Source organism: Denticeps clupeoides, chromosome 3, assembly GCF_900700375.1.
Source record: "Denticeps clupeoides chromosome 3, fDenClu1.1, whole genome shotgun sequence".
Classification (NCBI taxonomy): Eukaryota; Metazoa; Chordata; class Actinopteri; order Clupeiformes; family Denticipitidae; genus Denticeps; species Denticeps clupeoides.
This window is the reverse complement of record NC_041709.1, coordinates 20,104,009-20,120,713: the sequence shown is the minus strand read 5'-3', so window position 1 is coordinate 20,120,713 and position 16,705 is coordinate 20,104,009. Positions and strand designations below refer to the sequence as shown.

The 16,705-nt window shown below is 40.7% G+C and overlaps 2 protein-coding genes across 2 annotated transcripts; one reads left to right on the top strand and one right to left on the bottom strand.

The window, feature by feature from the left end:
* Nucleotides 1-157: 157 nt before the first annotated feature.
* tpgs2 (tubulin polyglutamylase complex subunit 2) lies at nt 158-6,796 on the top strand. Its single transcript, XM_028972640.1, has 7 exons — nt 158-307; nt 526-605; nt 679-766; nt 897-1,028; nt 1,102-1,215; nt 1,699-1,862; nt 5,629-6,796. Exons 1-7 carry the CDS (start codon nt 232-234, stop codon nt 5,842-5,844), a joined length of 870 nt encoding a protein of 289 aa, XP_028828473.1. The 5' UTR covers nt 158-231; the 3' UTR covers nt 5,845-6,796.
* On the bottom strand, nt 5,556-13,286 carry aqp7 (aquaporin 7). Its single transcript, XM_028972639.1, is given in 8 exon segments — nt 5,556-6,965; nt 7,659-7,835; nt 10,880-11,097; nt 11,231-11,349; nt 11,544-11,647; nt 11,649-11,679; nt 11,855-11,981; nt 12,957-13,286. Coding segments are annotated over 8 exon segments (960 nt in total). The 5' UTR covers nt 13,092-13,286; the 3' UTR covers nt 5,556-6,916.
* Between the last annotated feature and the right edge of the window lie 3,419 nt (nt 13,287-16,705).

Below are 16,705 nucleotides of genomic sequence, written 5' to 3'. Positions count from 1 at the left end.
TCCGGTTCTAAAGCCAAAGAAACGTTTGCCCCGCCCCTTAATTATTTCATTGGCCATGCCTCGCACACGTGACGTTGGTTTTTCGCTAGCTTTGGCCAATGAGCGTGCGTTGTAGTTCTTACGAACTACAATTCCCTACTTTTTTTTGTTTACTGCTTGCCCTGGTGCAGATTTCGCGCTGTCAGGAGAATGAATTAAACGTCGGTAGATTCTATTCTGTAACGTTCTGGAATGGAAGAGGCTAAAGACGAGAAGGCGTGTAAAGCCTTTTTAGAGAGGTTAACGCTGGGCATCACTCGCGTGCTCGGTAAGCCTGCACTTTCTTTCCCTTAGCTGAAAGCTGCATATGCACTTAATATTTCTTCTGCTAACTGTGCTGTCACAACATGCCACCTCCAGGCGAATAACGCAACCAACACGAGGAGGGTTCTGGCCCAACCTCATTTTGCCACTACCACAAGTTTCACAAGGATGGATCATTTTTTGTGACTGTACATTGATGTTTGGAATTAACATGCTTTTCAGAAAGCTTTCCTGGTGTCATGAATGTGGAGTTTGCAGAAAGAAGCCCTGCTGAGAAACGGTGTATCCTTTCTTGGGAGCAGGTAAATTAGAGTAAATATATAATATATAAATATTGTGTGTGTGTATTCTGACCCTGTTCTCTTTGTCCTGAAGAAAAATGCCTGCCTTCTGCCGGAAGATCTTAAAGACTTCTACCTGACCACGGATGGGTTCGCCCTTACCTGGAGTGCCAAACTAGAGAGTGAGCCTTTTAAAAACTGTCTCACTTTTTTTTTTTGGATGGATGGATGGATGAGTATGTTTTCCATTAAATTTTTCCACACAAATGATACAACAATGATTCAACTGTATGATGTCTGTGTTTTTTACAGATGATTCTGTGCCAATTGGCAGCATGATGATCAACAGAGTGGAGAACCTCCAGCATCTGGGGCAGACGACAGTCTTTTCTCTCCCCAACGTGCCCACCATAACAGACCTGGACTTTGAGAATGAAGCAGAAGGTTGAACCACAATTAAGGCATTTGATTGCCTAGATTGAGCTGTTTGTTTCTTAACTGACACTTTGCTCCTCAGAACTGGAGAGTGGAATGGAGAAGCCCCACTTTGACTCCCGATGTCGTATCTTTGAGCTGGACCCTTGTGGAGGAAATGGGATGGTGTGTCTGGTATACAGGAACTGCACTGAAGGTACTGGTCTAGATATTCTGTTCTGCTGTTCTGTACCTTGCCATGCTTTGTGTAAGCTACTCAGGGAACACTTCTGTCCCCAAGCCAGCAGCCTTTTGAATTGCTGACACTATACACACACACACACACACACACACCAAATAAATACTCTGGATACTGAGGATACTTTCCTCAACATTGCATTGGTAATTAACAATAATCAATTATTAACATTTTAAAATGGATTCCGAATCATTCATGTCTGTATTGTGATGATTTAAAAAAAATATATTTTATTTCCCACCCCTAATAAATATACCATTTATTTCTTGCAGTACAGCATAACAGTTTATGTACTAATTGTACTACATTAGTATTTTACTAGTTAAAATCGTATTTAGCCTATGTCTGTCATATCTGTGTGTCATAATTGTCATATTTGTATATGACAAATAAACAATGTAAAAACATGAAATGTGAATATCTTGATGTGTGTTGCTTTAGGTGAGGTGGCACAGCAGTGTGATGTGTGGTTTCTGGACCGTTCCTTGTACTGGCACTACCTAACCTCTACTTTCACCGCCTACTACCGGCTGATGATGACCTACCTGGGGCTGCCCGAGTGGCAATACAATTTCACCCATTATGGACCCAGCCCACAAGCAAAGGTTAGTAGTCACATTTATCGAATTATTTATGCAACTAGCAAGCAGGAGATAATTGTGGAGTTCCAATTCAGACAACAACCGCAAATAAAACAAAAATCTGTGAAACATTAAATGAACTGAACCATGCACTGAAAATCCACAGATCAAATCAACAGGGAGCAGAGAGAACAATATCAGCAGTTTATTCCAAATGCATATCTTCAAAAAAATTGTGGTGTGCTGACCACCCTCACACTCTGCATGTTGCGAGCTGATGAGGTTGATGATGACGATGATGATGGTCGAACAAGTGCAGAAATTTAAAAGCAGTATTGCCTGAAACTGAAGGAACTATTTCAATCACCAATGTTGATCCAAAGTTGATCCATTTGTTGATCCATTTCAGTCATGTCCCAGCTATACAAATGACACACATTTTTGAGTGATTTGGTTTTAATTCATGAGGTGGTCAGAATTTTAAAACCAAAGTGAAGATATATTTGGAGGGTAGGTTGGGGACCGTTTTTGAATGCAGTTCTCTAAAAGAATACAGATGAAAAGAATACAGTATGGTATGGTAACAATGGTTCGAGTGACATATTCTGTTAGATTCTGATCTAATCTATTGTCCTTAAGCCTTGGAGTATGGAAATGTTAAATGGTGTTTGCTGCATTTCTACACTGCCTGTCACACACTGTAATATTATGTTGGACTGCAGTGAAAACAAAAAGGAAACAGACCCATAATCGGAAGGTTGCAGGTTCGAATCCCGAGCCGCCAAGGTGCCACTGAGGTGCCTATGAGCAAAGCACCATCCCCACACACTGCTCCCCAGGCGCCTCAGGGGATGGGTTAAATACAGAGATCACATTTCACTGTGTGCACTGGGTGCTGTGCTGTGGCGGGTCACATGCATTCGCTGTTGCATTGTAATTCGATGAATGTCCACAACATTTCCTTTTGTCGACAGTTTATTTTTCGCCAAGATCTTGAACAGAGGATACAGTCAGAGCTCTATACAAATTCTTCTCCAGCAATTCCCAAAGATTCTCAATGGGATTATGGTCTTGACTTATGGTTGCCAACCCATCTGTGAAAATGGATTGGTTCAGGGAGCATGGCCAACCTTTGAGCCTGATGAATCCAGTCATTATCATTTTGGAATATGCCAGTGTCGTCATGGGAGAAGAAATTTACTGATGGAATAGCCTGGTCATTCAGTAGTCAGCTGACTTTCTTCCATCACTCCAGAGTCCCATCTTTACGCTCCCCTAGCAAATTGAAGCCTTTCTTTCTGATTAGCCTCACTGATCAGATGTGATTTTGTTAAAGCCACACTGCAGTTTAGTCCCGAGCCGCCAATATTACTGTCACTGTTGAATGTAGTCATGAGTTCAGCTGTTTTTTTTTTTTTCAGTTTATTATTATTATTTTTATTATTGTTTTTATATTTTCCAATTGTTTCAGTGATCGTTGAACACATTAAAGATTTTTTCCTTCCACTAAGATGATTGTTCCCCACTTCCAGTTCCAGTTTTAATAATGCGTTGGATAGTAGTTTCAGTAATCACCTTAGATGTTTGCTTAGATGTTTCCACAACCACAGAATGTGTCTTCTGACATGATTGTTTAAGAAATAAGAAGCTACTCACCGCATCCAGGCCGTTATTATCCATTAAGTTAAGGAATTTGATTTGACAGTCAATGGTAGTTGATCCCTCTGTGTTATCCTAGCAGAATTGCCACTCACATACATGTAATATTGTATAATGGGTGACCAGATACAGCATTTTTAATTCTGGTGAAACATCATAAACACCACTGTATGTTGGGGTGAGTCCACTGTTTGTGAGACCACTCAACAGTGAATCTGTGGGTACAGATTTGAAGAATCCAGCATGCATATGGGGCTATTTGTGGGGATGTTGTCATTTCCAACATTCTGTAAATTGTATGTATGTTATGAACATGGTGTAGATTATCCAAATATAATGAACTCATTCACTAAAATTAAAAGATGTTTCAGTATTGTACACGGTGTATAAATGTTGACTTTTTATCTAGTGTAATCAACATAATCATCAGGGAACAAGTGTTGTAGGTCTAAAAAATATGAGCCCTCACTTCTGATGAGGATCGAAGTTTCACTGGATCATCATTTATTTTCACCTGCTTTGCATTATTTTAATTTGTTGCTACTTGGAAAGCAAGTATGTATCGGCCCCAAGACACGAGTTTCTGCTGTAAGCATTCCACAACGGGTGGTTTCATTTAATTAAAGGAGATTACTGCATGTCCGGCTCAGATTGTGATTTCCATTACACACGTTGTGTTATAATTTGCTTCCTCCTTTATCTTTCAGAAGCATTTAGAGTCTGCAAAAGTGTGAATCCAGCAAGACGTTTCCATTCAATTTTAATAGGGCTGAACCCTCATTAGTATCCGCGGGGTGATGTGCTGCTGTTAATTTGGTTTATTGATTTTAACAAGAACAAACCAAATCACTTGGCACTCTAGATGGAGAATAACTATCTGTCCAAGTAAATGGGATTTAAACCTTTACTCTCGCAAACATTACACACTTCTTTCTAAGACAGACTCAATATAAAAGCCTTATTTTTCCAAGTGTCACATCGACACTCAGGTGTTAACCTACCCTTGTGTAGTTTATAGGGGTAGTGCGTGATGCATATTCGCAAGTTCACACTTAAAGCACCAATAAGAACATCTAATGAGAGTTGGTTTAACGTAGGGGTTGTGCTTACTCCACACATTCCGTCTGAGCTCTATACAAATAATAAGAAGACACGTAATAATGTTTACATTTAATAAACACTATTTACATTTTATACCTGTTGCAATGTAAATTGTGAGGTTTGGGATAACTACATTAATGAATTTAAGTGAAATATATGCACGGATAATAATGAGAAGTGGTAAGGGGTAAATGGAAGAAATGGCTCATTAAAAAGAGACTGAATTCCCGTCGCAAGTCCATGAACCTCAAAAGGGACTGCCAACAGCAGGGGGTGCTAATATGATTATTTATTAGCATGGATACAAAAGAGAATGAATACTGCACAGTTAGGAGTGGCAATGATAAGTATAAGGTATAGGTCAGCCAAGGAATCAAAATATCAAATCTTTTTGGCTCCAGCTCTTATGTCCTAGTCCTTGATGTCGAACGAAGCATTGATGACCAGTGTAGTATTATATCAGGACAACCCTGTGTCCTGGGCTGTGATTCTTGATGTAACACAACAACCTATTAGCTTCTAGAACTTTTTTATTTATAAAATATGTTTATGATACCGGCTTGCATACCAAAGTGCTATACATACATATTTAAAGTGACACATACACTTTTAAAAATAAAAATAATTCCCCCCTATTAAGGCATTGTGCCTCAATAATAAGTGTTGAAGACAGAAGAAAACACCTGGGAATGTGACATAATGACAGTAGCTGGTTTAAATGCCAATGTAGGGTGTGTCTGAGGTTGTCAGTCTAACTTTAGGCAAACAGTCTACTTAAAATCAACCATTTAGTCACACTTCCACACCATTCATGTACTTGGCCGTAAACTTGATTGACGTTTTTTCTTTTTATATATATATATATATATATATATATATATATATATATATATATATATATATATATATATATATATATATATATATATATATATATATATATATATTGTTTTTGTTTGTTTTTTTTTATGAACATAATTTATTATCCCAGTGGTGTAGGAAAATATATCATTTTTTTCCTTCTCTTCAGCAATGGGCCTCCCTCTACCAGCCCCTGATATTCCACCCTGACCCCCATCTGGACGCGGCGGGTGAACCACTCCTCAATAAGCTGGACTCAGCCAGGGCATTCAGAAGCAAAGTCAAGCAGCCAGCGCCCAAGAAGAAGCCCCCTGCCCCAACAACGTCCACTGGCACAGCAGGAGGAGGTGCCCTCAAAGCCGGGTCGGGAAAGACAAAACGGTGACCTGATATCACATTGCTGCTGGCACTATTCTCAAGGCCTCCAAATGTACTGATTTGTGTTTTTCTGGTGAGAGGGAGGGGAATGATTTATATTCATTTACATCATTCTGCCAAAAACAAAAAGGCTTTGCACTCCAACATTTGGTTTGGACTGCCTTAAGCGCTGATGACTGCATGCATTATTTGAGTAAATTTATCCAATGTCACAATGCTTATTAAAAAGTATTTGCATAAAGATGATGAGGGCCTTGAAGCACTCATATATTAGTTAAATACCTGAAATGTAATTTATTTCAAGCTTTTAGAGAAGATACAACTGAAAAAAGAAAATGTCTCATTCAGTATTTGGGTGAGAACAGGGGATTGAAAGAGATCTGTCTGCCTTAAGACTACTAGCCATGTGAATCATATAATAAGCATTAGTCAGTGCATAAAATTGCACAGAAATAAATATACAATGAATGCATATTTATGATATATTAAGAATATTAGTACTGCACTACATTTCTGAATGTAGTTAGCTGATTGGGTTGCAGAGGGATGGTTCAGGCAGGTTTAGTGAACTCTTGTAAGTGGACATAGTTAACTCATGCTTTGCAGTCCATGTTCCCCCTTTGTCCTCAAAAGGAGAGACTGAAGGTTATGATTGGATGGCTTTAGGGTCTACATAAATAAATCGCAATGTGTAATTTTCTCCTTATACCCCATTTCGCTACTGTGATTGTGGAAAAAAATGAGAAAAAAAACTATGAGCAAACACAAGGACACTGTGGATAGGAAAATCATTCTAGAGGAAGGAAAGAAACCACAAGAGGTCCTAGGATTCATCTGTATAAGAATGTCTGAGACTGTCTGTATGAATATTTGCACATGTACCTATCAAACTAATTTAATTTGTTTCAGTGTTCTGTGCATATCTTGTCTGAACCTCATAAAACCTTATGTGGAAAACATGGTATGCCTTTTTTTTTGTTGTCAATTGTTCATGCATCTGTCATGCCCAAGTGCCCACTTGCTGAGGCTGGGTGCAGTATGTGGTCTTTGAAATGCAGGTCACGCTGCTGTTTTGAAGGCTACGATTTTGCAGACTTGTGGCCTTGGGCTTTCAAGGCAGGGCACCTTCTGTGAATCAGAATATCAGAATGTTAGTCAAAATCCCCCCAAGGGCAAGAAATGAGGGAAAGTGTTCAAGGGCTTTTCTTCACAGACCTGAAGTTGGAAGTAGAAAAGCTATTGGCTCCCTCTGCTGGTTTTCTTCTCTATGATCATATATTTAATTTTACATTTACATTTCTGGCACTTATCATACTCCCTTATACAATGAGTACTTACAGGGAGAATCCCCCTGGAGACACTTAGGGTTAAGTGTCTTGCTCAGGGACATGGCGGTAGTAAGTGGGATTTGAACCTGGGTCTCCTGGTTCATAAGCTAGTGTGTTACCCACTAGGCTGCTACCACCTTACATTAGAGATAGCGATATAAAATTATATTCTGTGACATAATTTCAGAAACATTAAATACATATGCACATATTTGTTTGGTTCAGCAGTTGTTTGTCTTGTCCTATCAAGTCCTTGGACGTAGAAAATCACCTATCAGACTGAAGATTTTTGAAGGTTTTTTAAATGCCTGGTCAGATTTGGCCCGGAAAGAAATTGAAGTCTGGCCATGACGAATGTACTTTCGAGGGGAGTTCTTCAGCAACATCTTCACTCAGGACCTTATGAGAGACGCACTGAGCAACCCGCAGGCATTGTGTTGCTGCTGAATTATTTTAGCTCAACAAGGGTTCACGAAGTGTTGCCTATACACACATCTCATCTTTTTTCAGCTGTTCCATTGGGACATGCTCAATATTCTCCTTCTTCTCTGTTTTCTTGTTTGAAGGGGTTGGGTGATGGAGCTCCACTAAGACCTTGTAAATCAGAGCTCCCACCACCCCACCTAGCAGAGGGGCAACCACTGGCACCCACCACCATCCATTCCCAGCCCTGAAGGGAACAAAGACACGAGAGGTCCTATCAGTCTTCAAAATAGTTATAAAATGATATAAAACTTTATTTTCTTGTTTCACAGGATTTTGACGTAATGTCCCAAACCACATGACTAATTATCTGAATAAATCTACTAGAATGAGGATGTAGGGAGTGTAAGAGATGTCAGTCATCCTTATGGGTTAATACCATGGTATTTCACGCTTCCGTCAGTTCTCACCCAGGTTGGGTCTGACTAAACTGGCTTTACAACCCTTTCAACTGTGCTCAACAATTTCTTTTACTTGCATTTACATTACATTTACAGCATTTATCAGACGCCCTTATCCAGAGCGACTTACAATTAGTAGTTACAGGGACAGTCCCCCTGGAGCAACTTAGGGTTAAGTGTCTTGTTCAGGGACACAATGGTAGTAAGTGGGATTCGAACCGGGGTCTTCTGGTCTTACCCACTAGGCTACTACCACCTCCACTTGCACAATAGCAAGGGTATCGTGTTCATAGTGAATGTACTGCAAGCTTTTGCAGGTCACAGCTCATATGTAGCATGTATTTCCAGGTTGTTGATATATTTCTGTATCAGTTTAGTTTATAACATTTAACTTAATGGGCACTATTTTCAAACTGTCACTGAGCCTTTGCATTTCAGGCATTTATCAGATGCCTTTATCCAGGGCGACTTACAATCAGTAGTTAAAGGGTTAAGTGTCTTCCTCAGGGATACAATCATACAGGGAGTACAGAATTATTAGGCAAGTTGTATTTTTGAGGAATAATTTTATTATTGAACAACAACCATGTTCTCAATGAACCCAAAAAAATAATTTATATCAAAGCTGAATGTTTTTGGAAGTAGTTTTTAGTTTGTTTTTATTTGTAGCTATTTTAGGGGAATATCTGTGTGTGCAGGTGACTATTACTGTGCATAATTATTAGGCAACTTAACAAAAAACAAATATATACCTATTTCAATTATTTATTTTTACCAGTGAAACCAATATAACATCTGCACATTCACAAATATACATTTCTGACATTCAAAAACAAAACAAAAACAAATCAGCGACCAATATAGCCACCTTTCTTTGCAAGGACACTCAAAAGCCTGCCATTCATGGATTCTGTCAGTGTTTTGATCTGTTCACCATCAACATTGCGTGCAGCAGCAACCACAGCCTCCCAGACACTGTTCAGAGAGGTGTACTGTTTTCCCTCCTTGTAAATCTCACATTTGATGATGGACCACAGGTTCAGATCAGGTGAAAAAGGAGGCCATGTCATTAGTTTTTCTTCTTTTATACCCTTTCTTGCCAGCCACGCTGTGGAGTACTTGGACGCGTGTGATGGAGCATTGTCCTGCATGAAAATCATGTTTTTCTTGAAGGATGCAGACTTCTTCCTGTACCACTGCTTGAAGAAGGTGTCTTCCAGAAACTGGCAGTAGGACTGGGAGTTGAGCTTGACTCCATCCTCAACCCGAAAAGGCCCCACAAGCTCATCTTTGATGATACCATCCCAAACCAGTACTCCACCTCCACCTTGCTGGCGTCTGAGTCGGACTGGAGCTCTCTGCCCTTTACCAATCCAGCCATGGGCCCATCCATCTGGCCCATCAAGACTCACTCTCATTTCATCAGTCCATAAAACCTTAGAAAAATCAGTCTTGAGGTATTTCTTGGCCCAGTCTTGACGTTTCAGCTTGTGTGTCTTGTTCAGTGGTGGTCGTCTTTCAGCCTTTCTTATCTTGGCCATGTCTCTGAGTATTGCACACCTTGTGCTTTTGGGGCACTCCAGTGATGTTGCAGCTCTGAAATATGGCCAAACTGGTGGCAAGTGGCATCTTGGCAGCTGCACACTTGACTTTTCTCAGTTCATGGGCAGTTATTTTGCGCCTTGGTTTTTCCACACGCTTCTTGCAACCCTGTTGACTATTTTGAATGAAACGCTTGATTGTTCGATGATCACGCTTCAGAAACTTTGCAATTTTAAGAGTACTGCATCCCTCTGCAAGATATCTCACTATTTTTGACTTTTCTGAGCCTGTCAAGTCCTTCTTTTGACCCATTTTGCCAAAGGAAAGGAAGTTGCCTAATAATTATGCACACCTGATATAGGGTGTTGATGTCATTAGACCACACCCCTTCTCATTACAGAGATGCACATCACCTAATATGCTTAATTGGTAGTAGGCTTTCGAGCCTATACAGCTTGGAGTAAGACAACATGCATGAAGAGGATGATGTGGACAAAATACTCATTTGCCTAATAATTCTGCACGCCCTGTAGTAAGTGGGGTTTGAACATGGGTCATAGAGTGTGTTACCCACTAGGTTGCTGCCACCCAAAATGCATTGCTCTACATTGTTAATGTGGGCCTTGTTCAATAGCATAAGGTGCAAGGCACATAAACAAATACTAAAATAGATACAATAAGGAAGGGCCGCTTTTAAGTTATATGTTTAGTATCTTGGAGATGAGACACTGAGTACCAGTACCCTTTTTTTGTGGTTAATTATTTGTCACCCAGAACACAATCTTATCTCTGTCAATAAGTAACATGTGCAAACAGCATTAAAGTGAAGTGATTGTCACTGTGATGCACAGCACAAATGTGTCCCCTGCTTTTAACCATCACCCTTGGTGAGCAGTGGGCAGCCGTGAAAGACACCTGGGGAGCAGTGTGTGGGGACGGTGCTCAGTGGCGCCTTGGTGGTTCAGGATTTGAACCCGCAACCTTTCAGTTGTGAGTCCACTTCCTTACCCGCTTTGCCAGGCAGTGTTTTTTTTTTTTTCTTGGCATTTATGTAAATACTGTGCCTTAAATAGTGCCTTATATCTTTAATTTAACTTACTATCTAATAAATGTGTTTTTAAAAAGAAGCAGAAGTGCTGGCACAAGATTAGAATGTCGCAATGTGTACAATTTACAATGTTATTTGTTTCATTGCATTTGACAGATTGAGGATAGAAATGAAGTGGACCCAATTCATCTAAAGTGATTAGGTCCAAATGTTGTAAATCTGTTTGCAATCAGTTTGTACCTGAAAACTTCCATTCCCCAACCTGTCAAGGCGGAAAAGATTCTGGGTGCCAGGTCTCGAGTGGGGTTGATGGCGTAGCCACTGTTGCTGCCCAGAGAAATGCCAATCAGCAAGACCAGGAGCCCGACAGCCACAGGCTCACTTCCAGCAGGCGCGGGTTGGTTCTGTTGGTCTGAGAGTGCCATCAGGCAAAGTAACAGCATGGCAGTGCCCAGCACCTGAGGATGGGCGCACAGAGGAATCAGAAAAATTGCGTTCAGTTAAGCATTCAAATCAGGGTTTTCAATATTTTTGCTTATCTAACCCATATTTCACGGTACTTCCAAGTTTTTTTAGGACAGGCACACTCACCTGGTCATAGAAGCCAACGTGTAGTGAGATGTAGGGGGCGGGGTAAGTTGCAAAAATCCCAGCAGTTCCCCTGGGGCCTGCCACAGTAAAATTACCTCCACTGTAGTGCAGAATGGCGTCTGAAAACATGTTCAGTATCAAATTGTAATTTGGTTATAGTTTGCATGCTATAAAAACAAATACACAATGTACTATCCAATCAGATAAACCTTAGGCAGTCCACTAATTCAAGGCGCTGTAAGGCGCTCCTGCCAGATTTAAGTGAACTGAACTGAGCCCTACTGCACCACGATGCATCATGCATCCTGCCTACCATAGTACAAAGAGAAGATGGTCCCAGCAGCCAGGAAAGATCCAAAGAACTGGCACACAACATACAGGGGCAGCAGCCACCAGTCCAGACGGCCAAAAATACATGGTGAACGATACAGCCGCGTTCATATGAGCACCTGACAGAGAATAAAATGGAGCGAAAAAACAAAGGAAAGAACAGAAGAAATATAAGACAATAAAGTATGACATCATGTATAGAGAGAAAGTAAATGATTCCCATCTGTCTGCCCCCCCATATCCCCCTCCTGTAGGAAGGTCCTGGCTATGTTTCAGTATAAATATCCTTTGAACCTGACACTTTTCCTGCAACATGGACTCCCATGGCAACGCCGAGACCAAATCCCAGGTTGATGCTAAGGAAATCTCCAAACATGCTCTGCCCTGTGACTACCTGGGCCACGCTGCCTAGACCAAACACCTGCACAAAAAAAAATGACAAAGGAAACACAGATAAGGGTACACCACAACACAATACAGGTAGCACAGACATGCATTGAAATGCATAGAGATGGACCACACACTGCTAACACACAAGTACCCACACACAGCGGTCGCCCAGCACATGGCTACATGCATATCTAGCACATACAAGAAGAACAGCAGCTTGCCTAACACCGAGATACCAGCTGCACCCATAGAAGCTGCACCCAGACTTGCACAGTCACACACTAACAAAGAATAAAAAAAAAAATACATGCACATCTGATGAACATCTGCTGTAACACTGGGATCAGTTTTACTGGAAAGGAAATCTGTAATTAGTAATGCTCCTAAAACAGGGATCATTTGGCAGGTGCTAAGCATGAGTCCTGATTCAGAGCGTATGAGCACGCGAGTGTCTGAAGGTGTTACATATCACATGACTTGTATGCTATATTTTATATATTTTGCATTTTCAAAGGTCCATTTGATAATTACTTACGGTAGACAGTGTTAAAGAGAACGGAGTAAAGTTAAAGCTGTGGTGCACAAACCGTGAATTTGATAAAAAACAGTAGAGTAGTAAGGGCACCACAACTTACAATAAATTAAAAAAAGTCTCCCTCACATAGAAAGTATTTAATGTACAAATGCATAAAAAAAGAAACCAGTTGAGTACAGTATGAAATTAATTTACTTTGTAGTTGTCCACCACTGGTCACTTCATATAGATGTCTAGATTTTCAAAAATGAAGGTTACTACAGAGCACCTTAGGCTATGCAGACAGTGTTGTGGACGGGTTTGCTGTAGACATTCCAAATTTCACGGAACATCTTAGGCAATGATGGCAGCAATTATTGAGGTACAGTTACAGCTGAAATATTGCAGGATGGACTGTACAATGGCTGAGAATAAACATAAAGCAGTGTGAGGCTCAGGAAAGGCTGAGGTTACCACAGGGCAAATTCTCACCATCATGACAAATGTGCTGAGTGTCTCTGCCAGTGCCACACGGACCACCTCGCTCCTCACCCCAAAAGGGCATGGTGCCTTGTCTTCCACACCCTCCTCAATGCCATTTTTTATCCTGCTCATTGAGTCTTTCATCTTCTTTCTTTACCTCCCTTGTTCTCGTAATCCTTCTCAGATGTAAAACGGCCCCCTTCTTTAAGTTGTGTGTCCTTATTTTTTTAAATAGAGTTCTCTTCACACTTTAAATGGGCAGCCCTATCAATCTCGGTGCAGTTCTGCATAAGTAGTAGAACCTTTAAATGGCCAGTTGCTCTGACCCTCCCCCCCACATGCTACTGCGCTGGAAAGACCCTGACCTTTCTACACATATGACACACACTCCGTACTTGCTCCACCCCACCAGGGCAAGTTATCTAGTGGTCTCCACCCCCCTGACGCACATGTGTTCACCCCAACAACTCGCACACACACACCCTACAAGATATAGAGGTATCTCCTTGGGACCTGTAGGGCCAGATGGACTAATCTACTCTCTCTCGCTCTCTCTCTCTCTATTACACACACATGCACAATGCACAGTTCAAACATAATTGATTCCACGTGCTTGAATAAATTCTGAACACTGGGTACAAACTGTTCTCTTGACTTCATCCCATCAGCCAGTGCTACTCAGATACATTATACACTGAAACTCACTGGTCCCTTAAATATGCCATGCCATCGTCAGTATCATCATCTACATATAATGTGACACAAGCCCATTACAAACATAAACAATATAAATGTCTACAGTTTATAAATGCTAAATTACAGTGAGTTTTTTTTTCAACATAGGATTGTTCTATGGTTTTACACCATGCTAGAGTAAGGCATGAAAATGTCTTCAGATATTATAGACATCTGTCACGAACGGAGGAAGACATGGAGATGTAATAAAAATGACACACAGGTAAAATGACAGGAGAAGGACACAGCAAGGATACGTTTATAATAATTAAAAGTGAAAAGGTGAAAGTGAAGTGATCGTCATACACTGCAGTACAGCACACGGTGACACAACAAAATGTGTCCTCTTCTTTTAAACATCACCCTTAGTAAGCAGTGGGCAGCCATGACAGGCACCCGGGGAGCAGTGTGTGGGGACGGTCAGTGGCACCTCAGTGGCACCTTGGCAGCTCAGGATTCGAAACGGAAACCATTTCTTACCTGCTAGGACACCACTGTTGGGCATAATTACAACTGTCATGATCCGGACCGGCAGGGGTTGACTCCGAATCCGGGATCCGGACCGGAGTTTCATGTTCGTCTCGTGTAATGTTCCCTGATCGTGTTCACCTGCTGTCTATTTATATAATTGTATAAAACTATCCTGTTCGTGTCTGTTCACCGTCGGGTCATTGTGCGTGTTAATGTTCCCTTGTCTCGTGTGTAGTTTGTATTAAACCCCTGTCCTGTGATCGTGCGAATGCGTCCTCCTTCACCGCCATGTCCAGCCCACCCGTGACAACAACTGATGAAAACAATCAACCAGAGACCCAGCAATTGTTCAGAATGTGATGATAATCAGTTCATTTTCTTGTTAAATCACAAGGGGATTTATAGACCAAACCAGAGCGTTTTGAATTAAAACCAGGTTTGGATTTTAGTGCCAGATGTCACGTGGTGCTTCGTGGTGCCAAACGTGATGATCCAATGTGTGATCCAAGCTGACAATAGCTCACTGTGGGTAAAAGTTGACATTGCTGGTGTCGTAAGATTACAATTCTAAAAACAAGTCTACAGTTTTTTTTTTGTTTTTTTTAAACTACAATTTTTTTTTTGCTCTTAAATCTCATTAATGACAAACTGTATCCTTGTTTTGGCGCCAGTGCATTTGTCGCCAAGGACATCTCTGATACAGCTCAAACAATTAGTATTTGTTTTTGCTCAACGGTGTTGGGTTCTGATGACACTTTGTGGTGCGCCTGCTGGACCAAATGAAGGTGAAAAGTACTGTATATAAAAACTGCCGGTAACGCAGCACCTTGAGTCACTACAACAGCAAGTGAAATCTTTTATTCACAATAGATTGGCGTTAACTTTGATGATTTGTTTCACACTCTGTCAACTGTTTCAAAGGGTTCGAAATGCTGGCGCAAATACAACTGCAGATCACACACATACAGTGGGGTTATATGGCAGCCGCTGATTGTGCAAGTTGTACCACTTAAAACGCTGAGAGAGATGTCTGTCATTTTCATCATAGATACACTTCAAATGTGAGAGACAGACATCACATTGTGTGATTTTTAAAGAATTTATTTGTATGTGGTGCAGAAAGTAAGCACCTACAAACATGCAATAATTCTGGCCCTCACCTACCTGTTACTTCTTAAAATAGTTCTTCTGTCCTCCACATTTTTTATTGTATAGCCCATAATCACATACAGCATGTCTCAATTGGCTTTGACACCCCCACACTTGACCTTTCTGCACACAAGGAAAAACTCCACAAAAATAAAAAAAAAGGAAGAAACCTTAAGAAGGAGTGATACAGAGAGGGACCCCATTCCAGGGTAGAGTGAGCCTATCATTTCATGCTGAGTCGTCTCATCAGCAGCTCATTGCCAGAGACCAGGATCCCTCTGGTGGTCTTTTCATTGGACTCTGGAGGTCGTCTGGGCTACAGACAGCGGCATATGTTTGCATTGTACAACTGGTCTATATCGGTCTATAGTATAGGTGCTACTTGACAAATTAATCATTTTAAAGATATGATTTATAACATCGGGTGCTACTTGTTTAAGGAAACTTGTAGGAAGTGGATCTAATATACAAGTACTTTGATTTGACAATGAGTTTAGTTTAATTCATTCAGGCTCAAGGAGGCTGAAGCGTTCTAATCGGTTGTCCGCTATGGGAATATTATTTTCCATAGTAATATCAATTGAGCTGATTTTTTTATGTTTATTTCTTATTCTTCTTATTTTTATTCATAACAATTTTAGCATTAAAAGTATTAAATAGGAATCTGGGATTATTTCTCGTCTATTAAAGAGGAGAGATACATCAATCGAGCTGCGCTAAAATCCTTTCTATAGTTACGGAGGCTCTCCTTCCATGCTATCTCTATGGCATTTACATTCTAATTGCCAGGCCGTCTACTTTAGCGAGCACATCTGATCGTTATACCAAGGTATTACTTTTTTTATCTCTTAATATTTTCATTTTTAAGGGAACAACATTATCTTACATGGTATGCAATGTCAATTCTAGGCATTTAGTTGCTCGGTTGAGTTCAGCGGGGTCTGAGGGCGAGTTAAGTGGTGATAAATCTGGTAAGGTATTAATATACCTCTGTGCTGTAATTAATACTTGTTAATTAATTCTTGTTACCTGTATTAATGGCACCTGTCTGAAGTCATTATCTGTATAAAAGACACCTGAACACATCCTCAAACAGTCAGACACCGACCTCCACTATGGCCAAGACCAGGGAGCTGTGTATGGACACCAGGGAATAGGCTGGGATGAGCCAATCTACAATAGAAAAGCAGCTTGGTGAAAAGAGCTCAACTGTTTACTAGGAATTACTAGGTAATTGAATCACAGACAGTCTCCCTCAACCTGGAGCACACACTACGTTGTCATGGATTAAAATCCTGCAGCGCTCAAAAGGTCCCCCTTCTTAAGCCAGCACATGTCCAGGCTTGTCTAATGTTTGCAAAAGACCATCTGGTTGATCCAGAGGAGAATTGGGAGAATGTAAT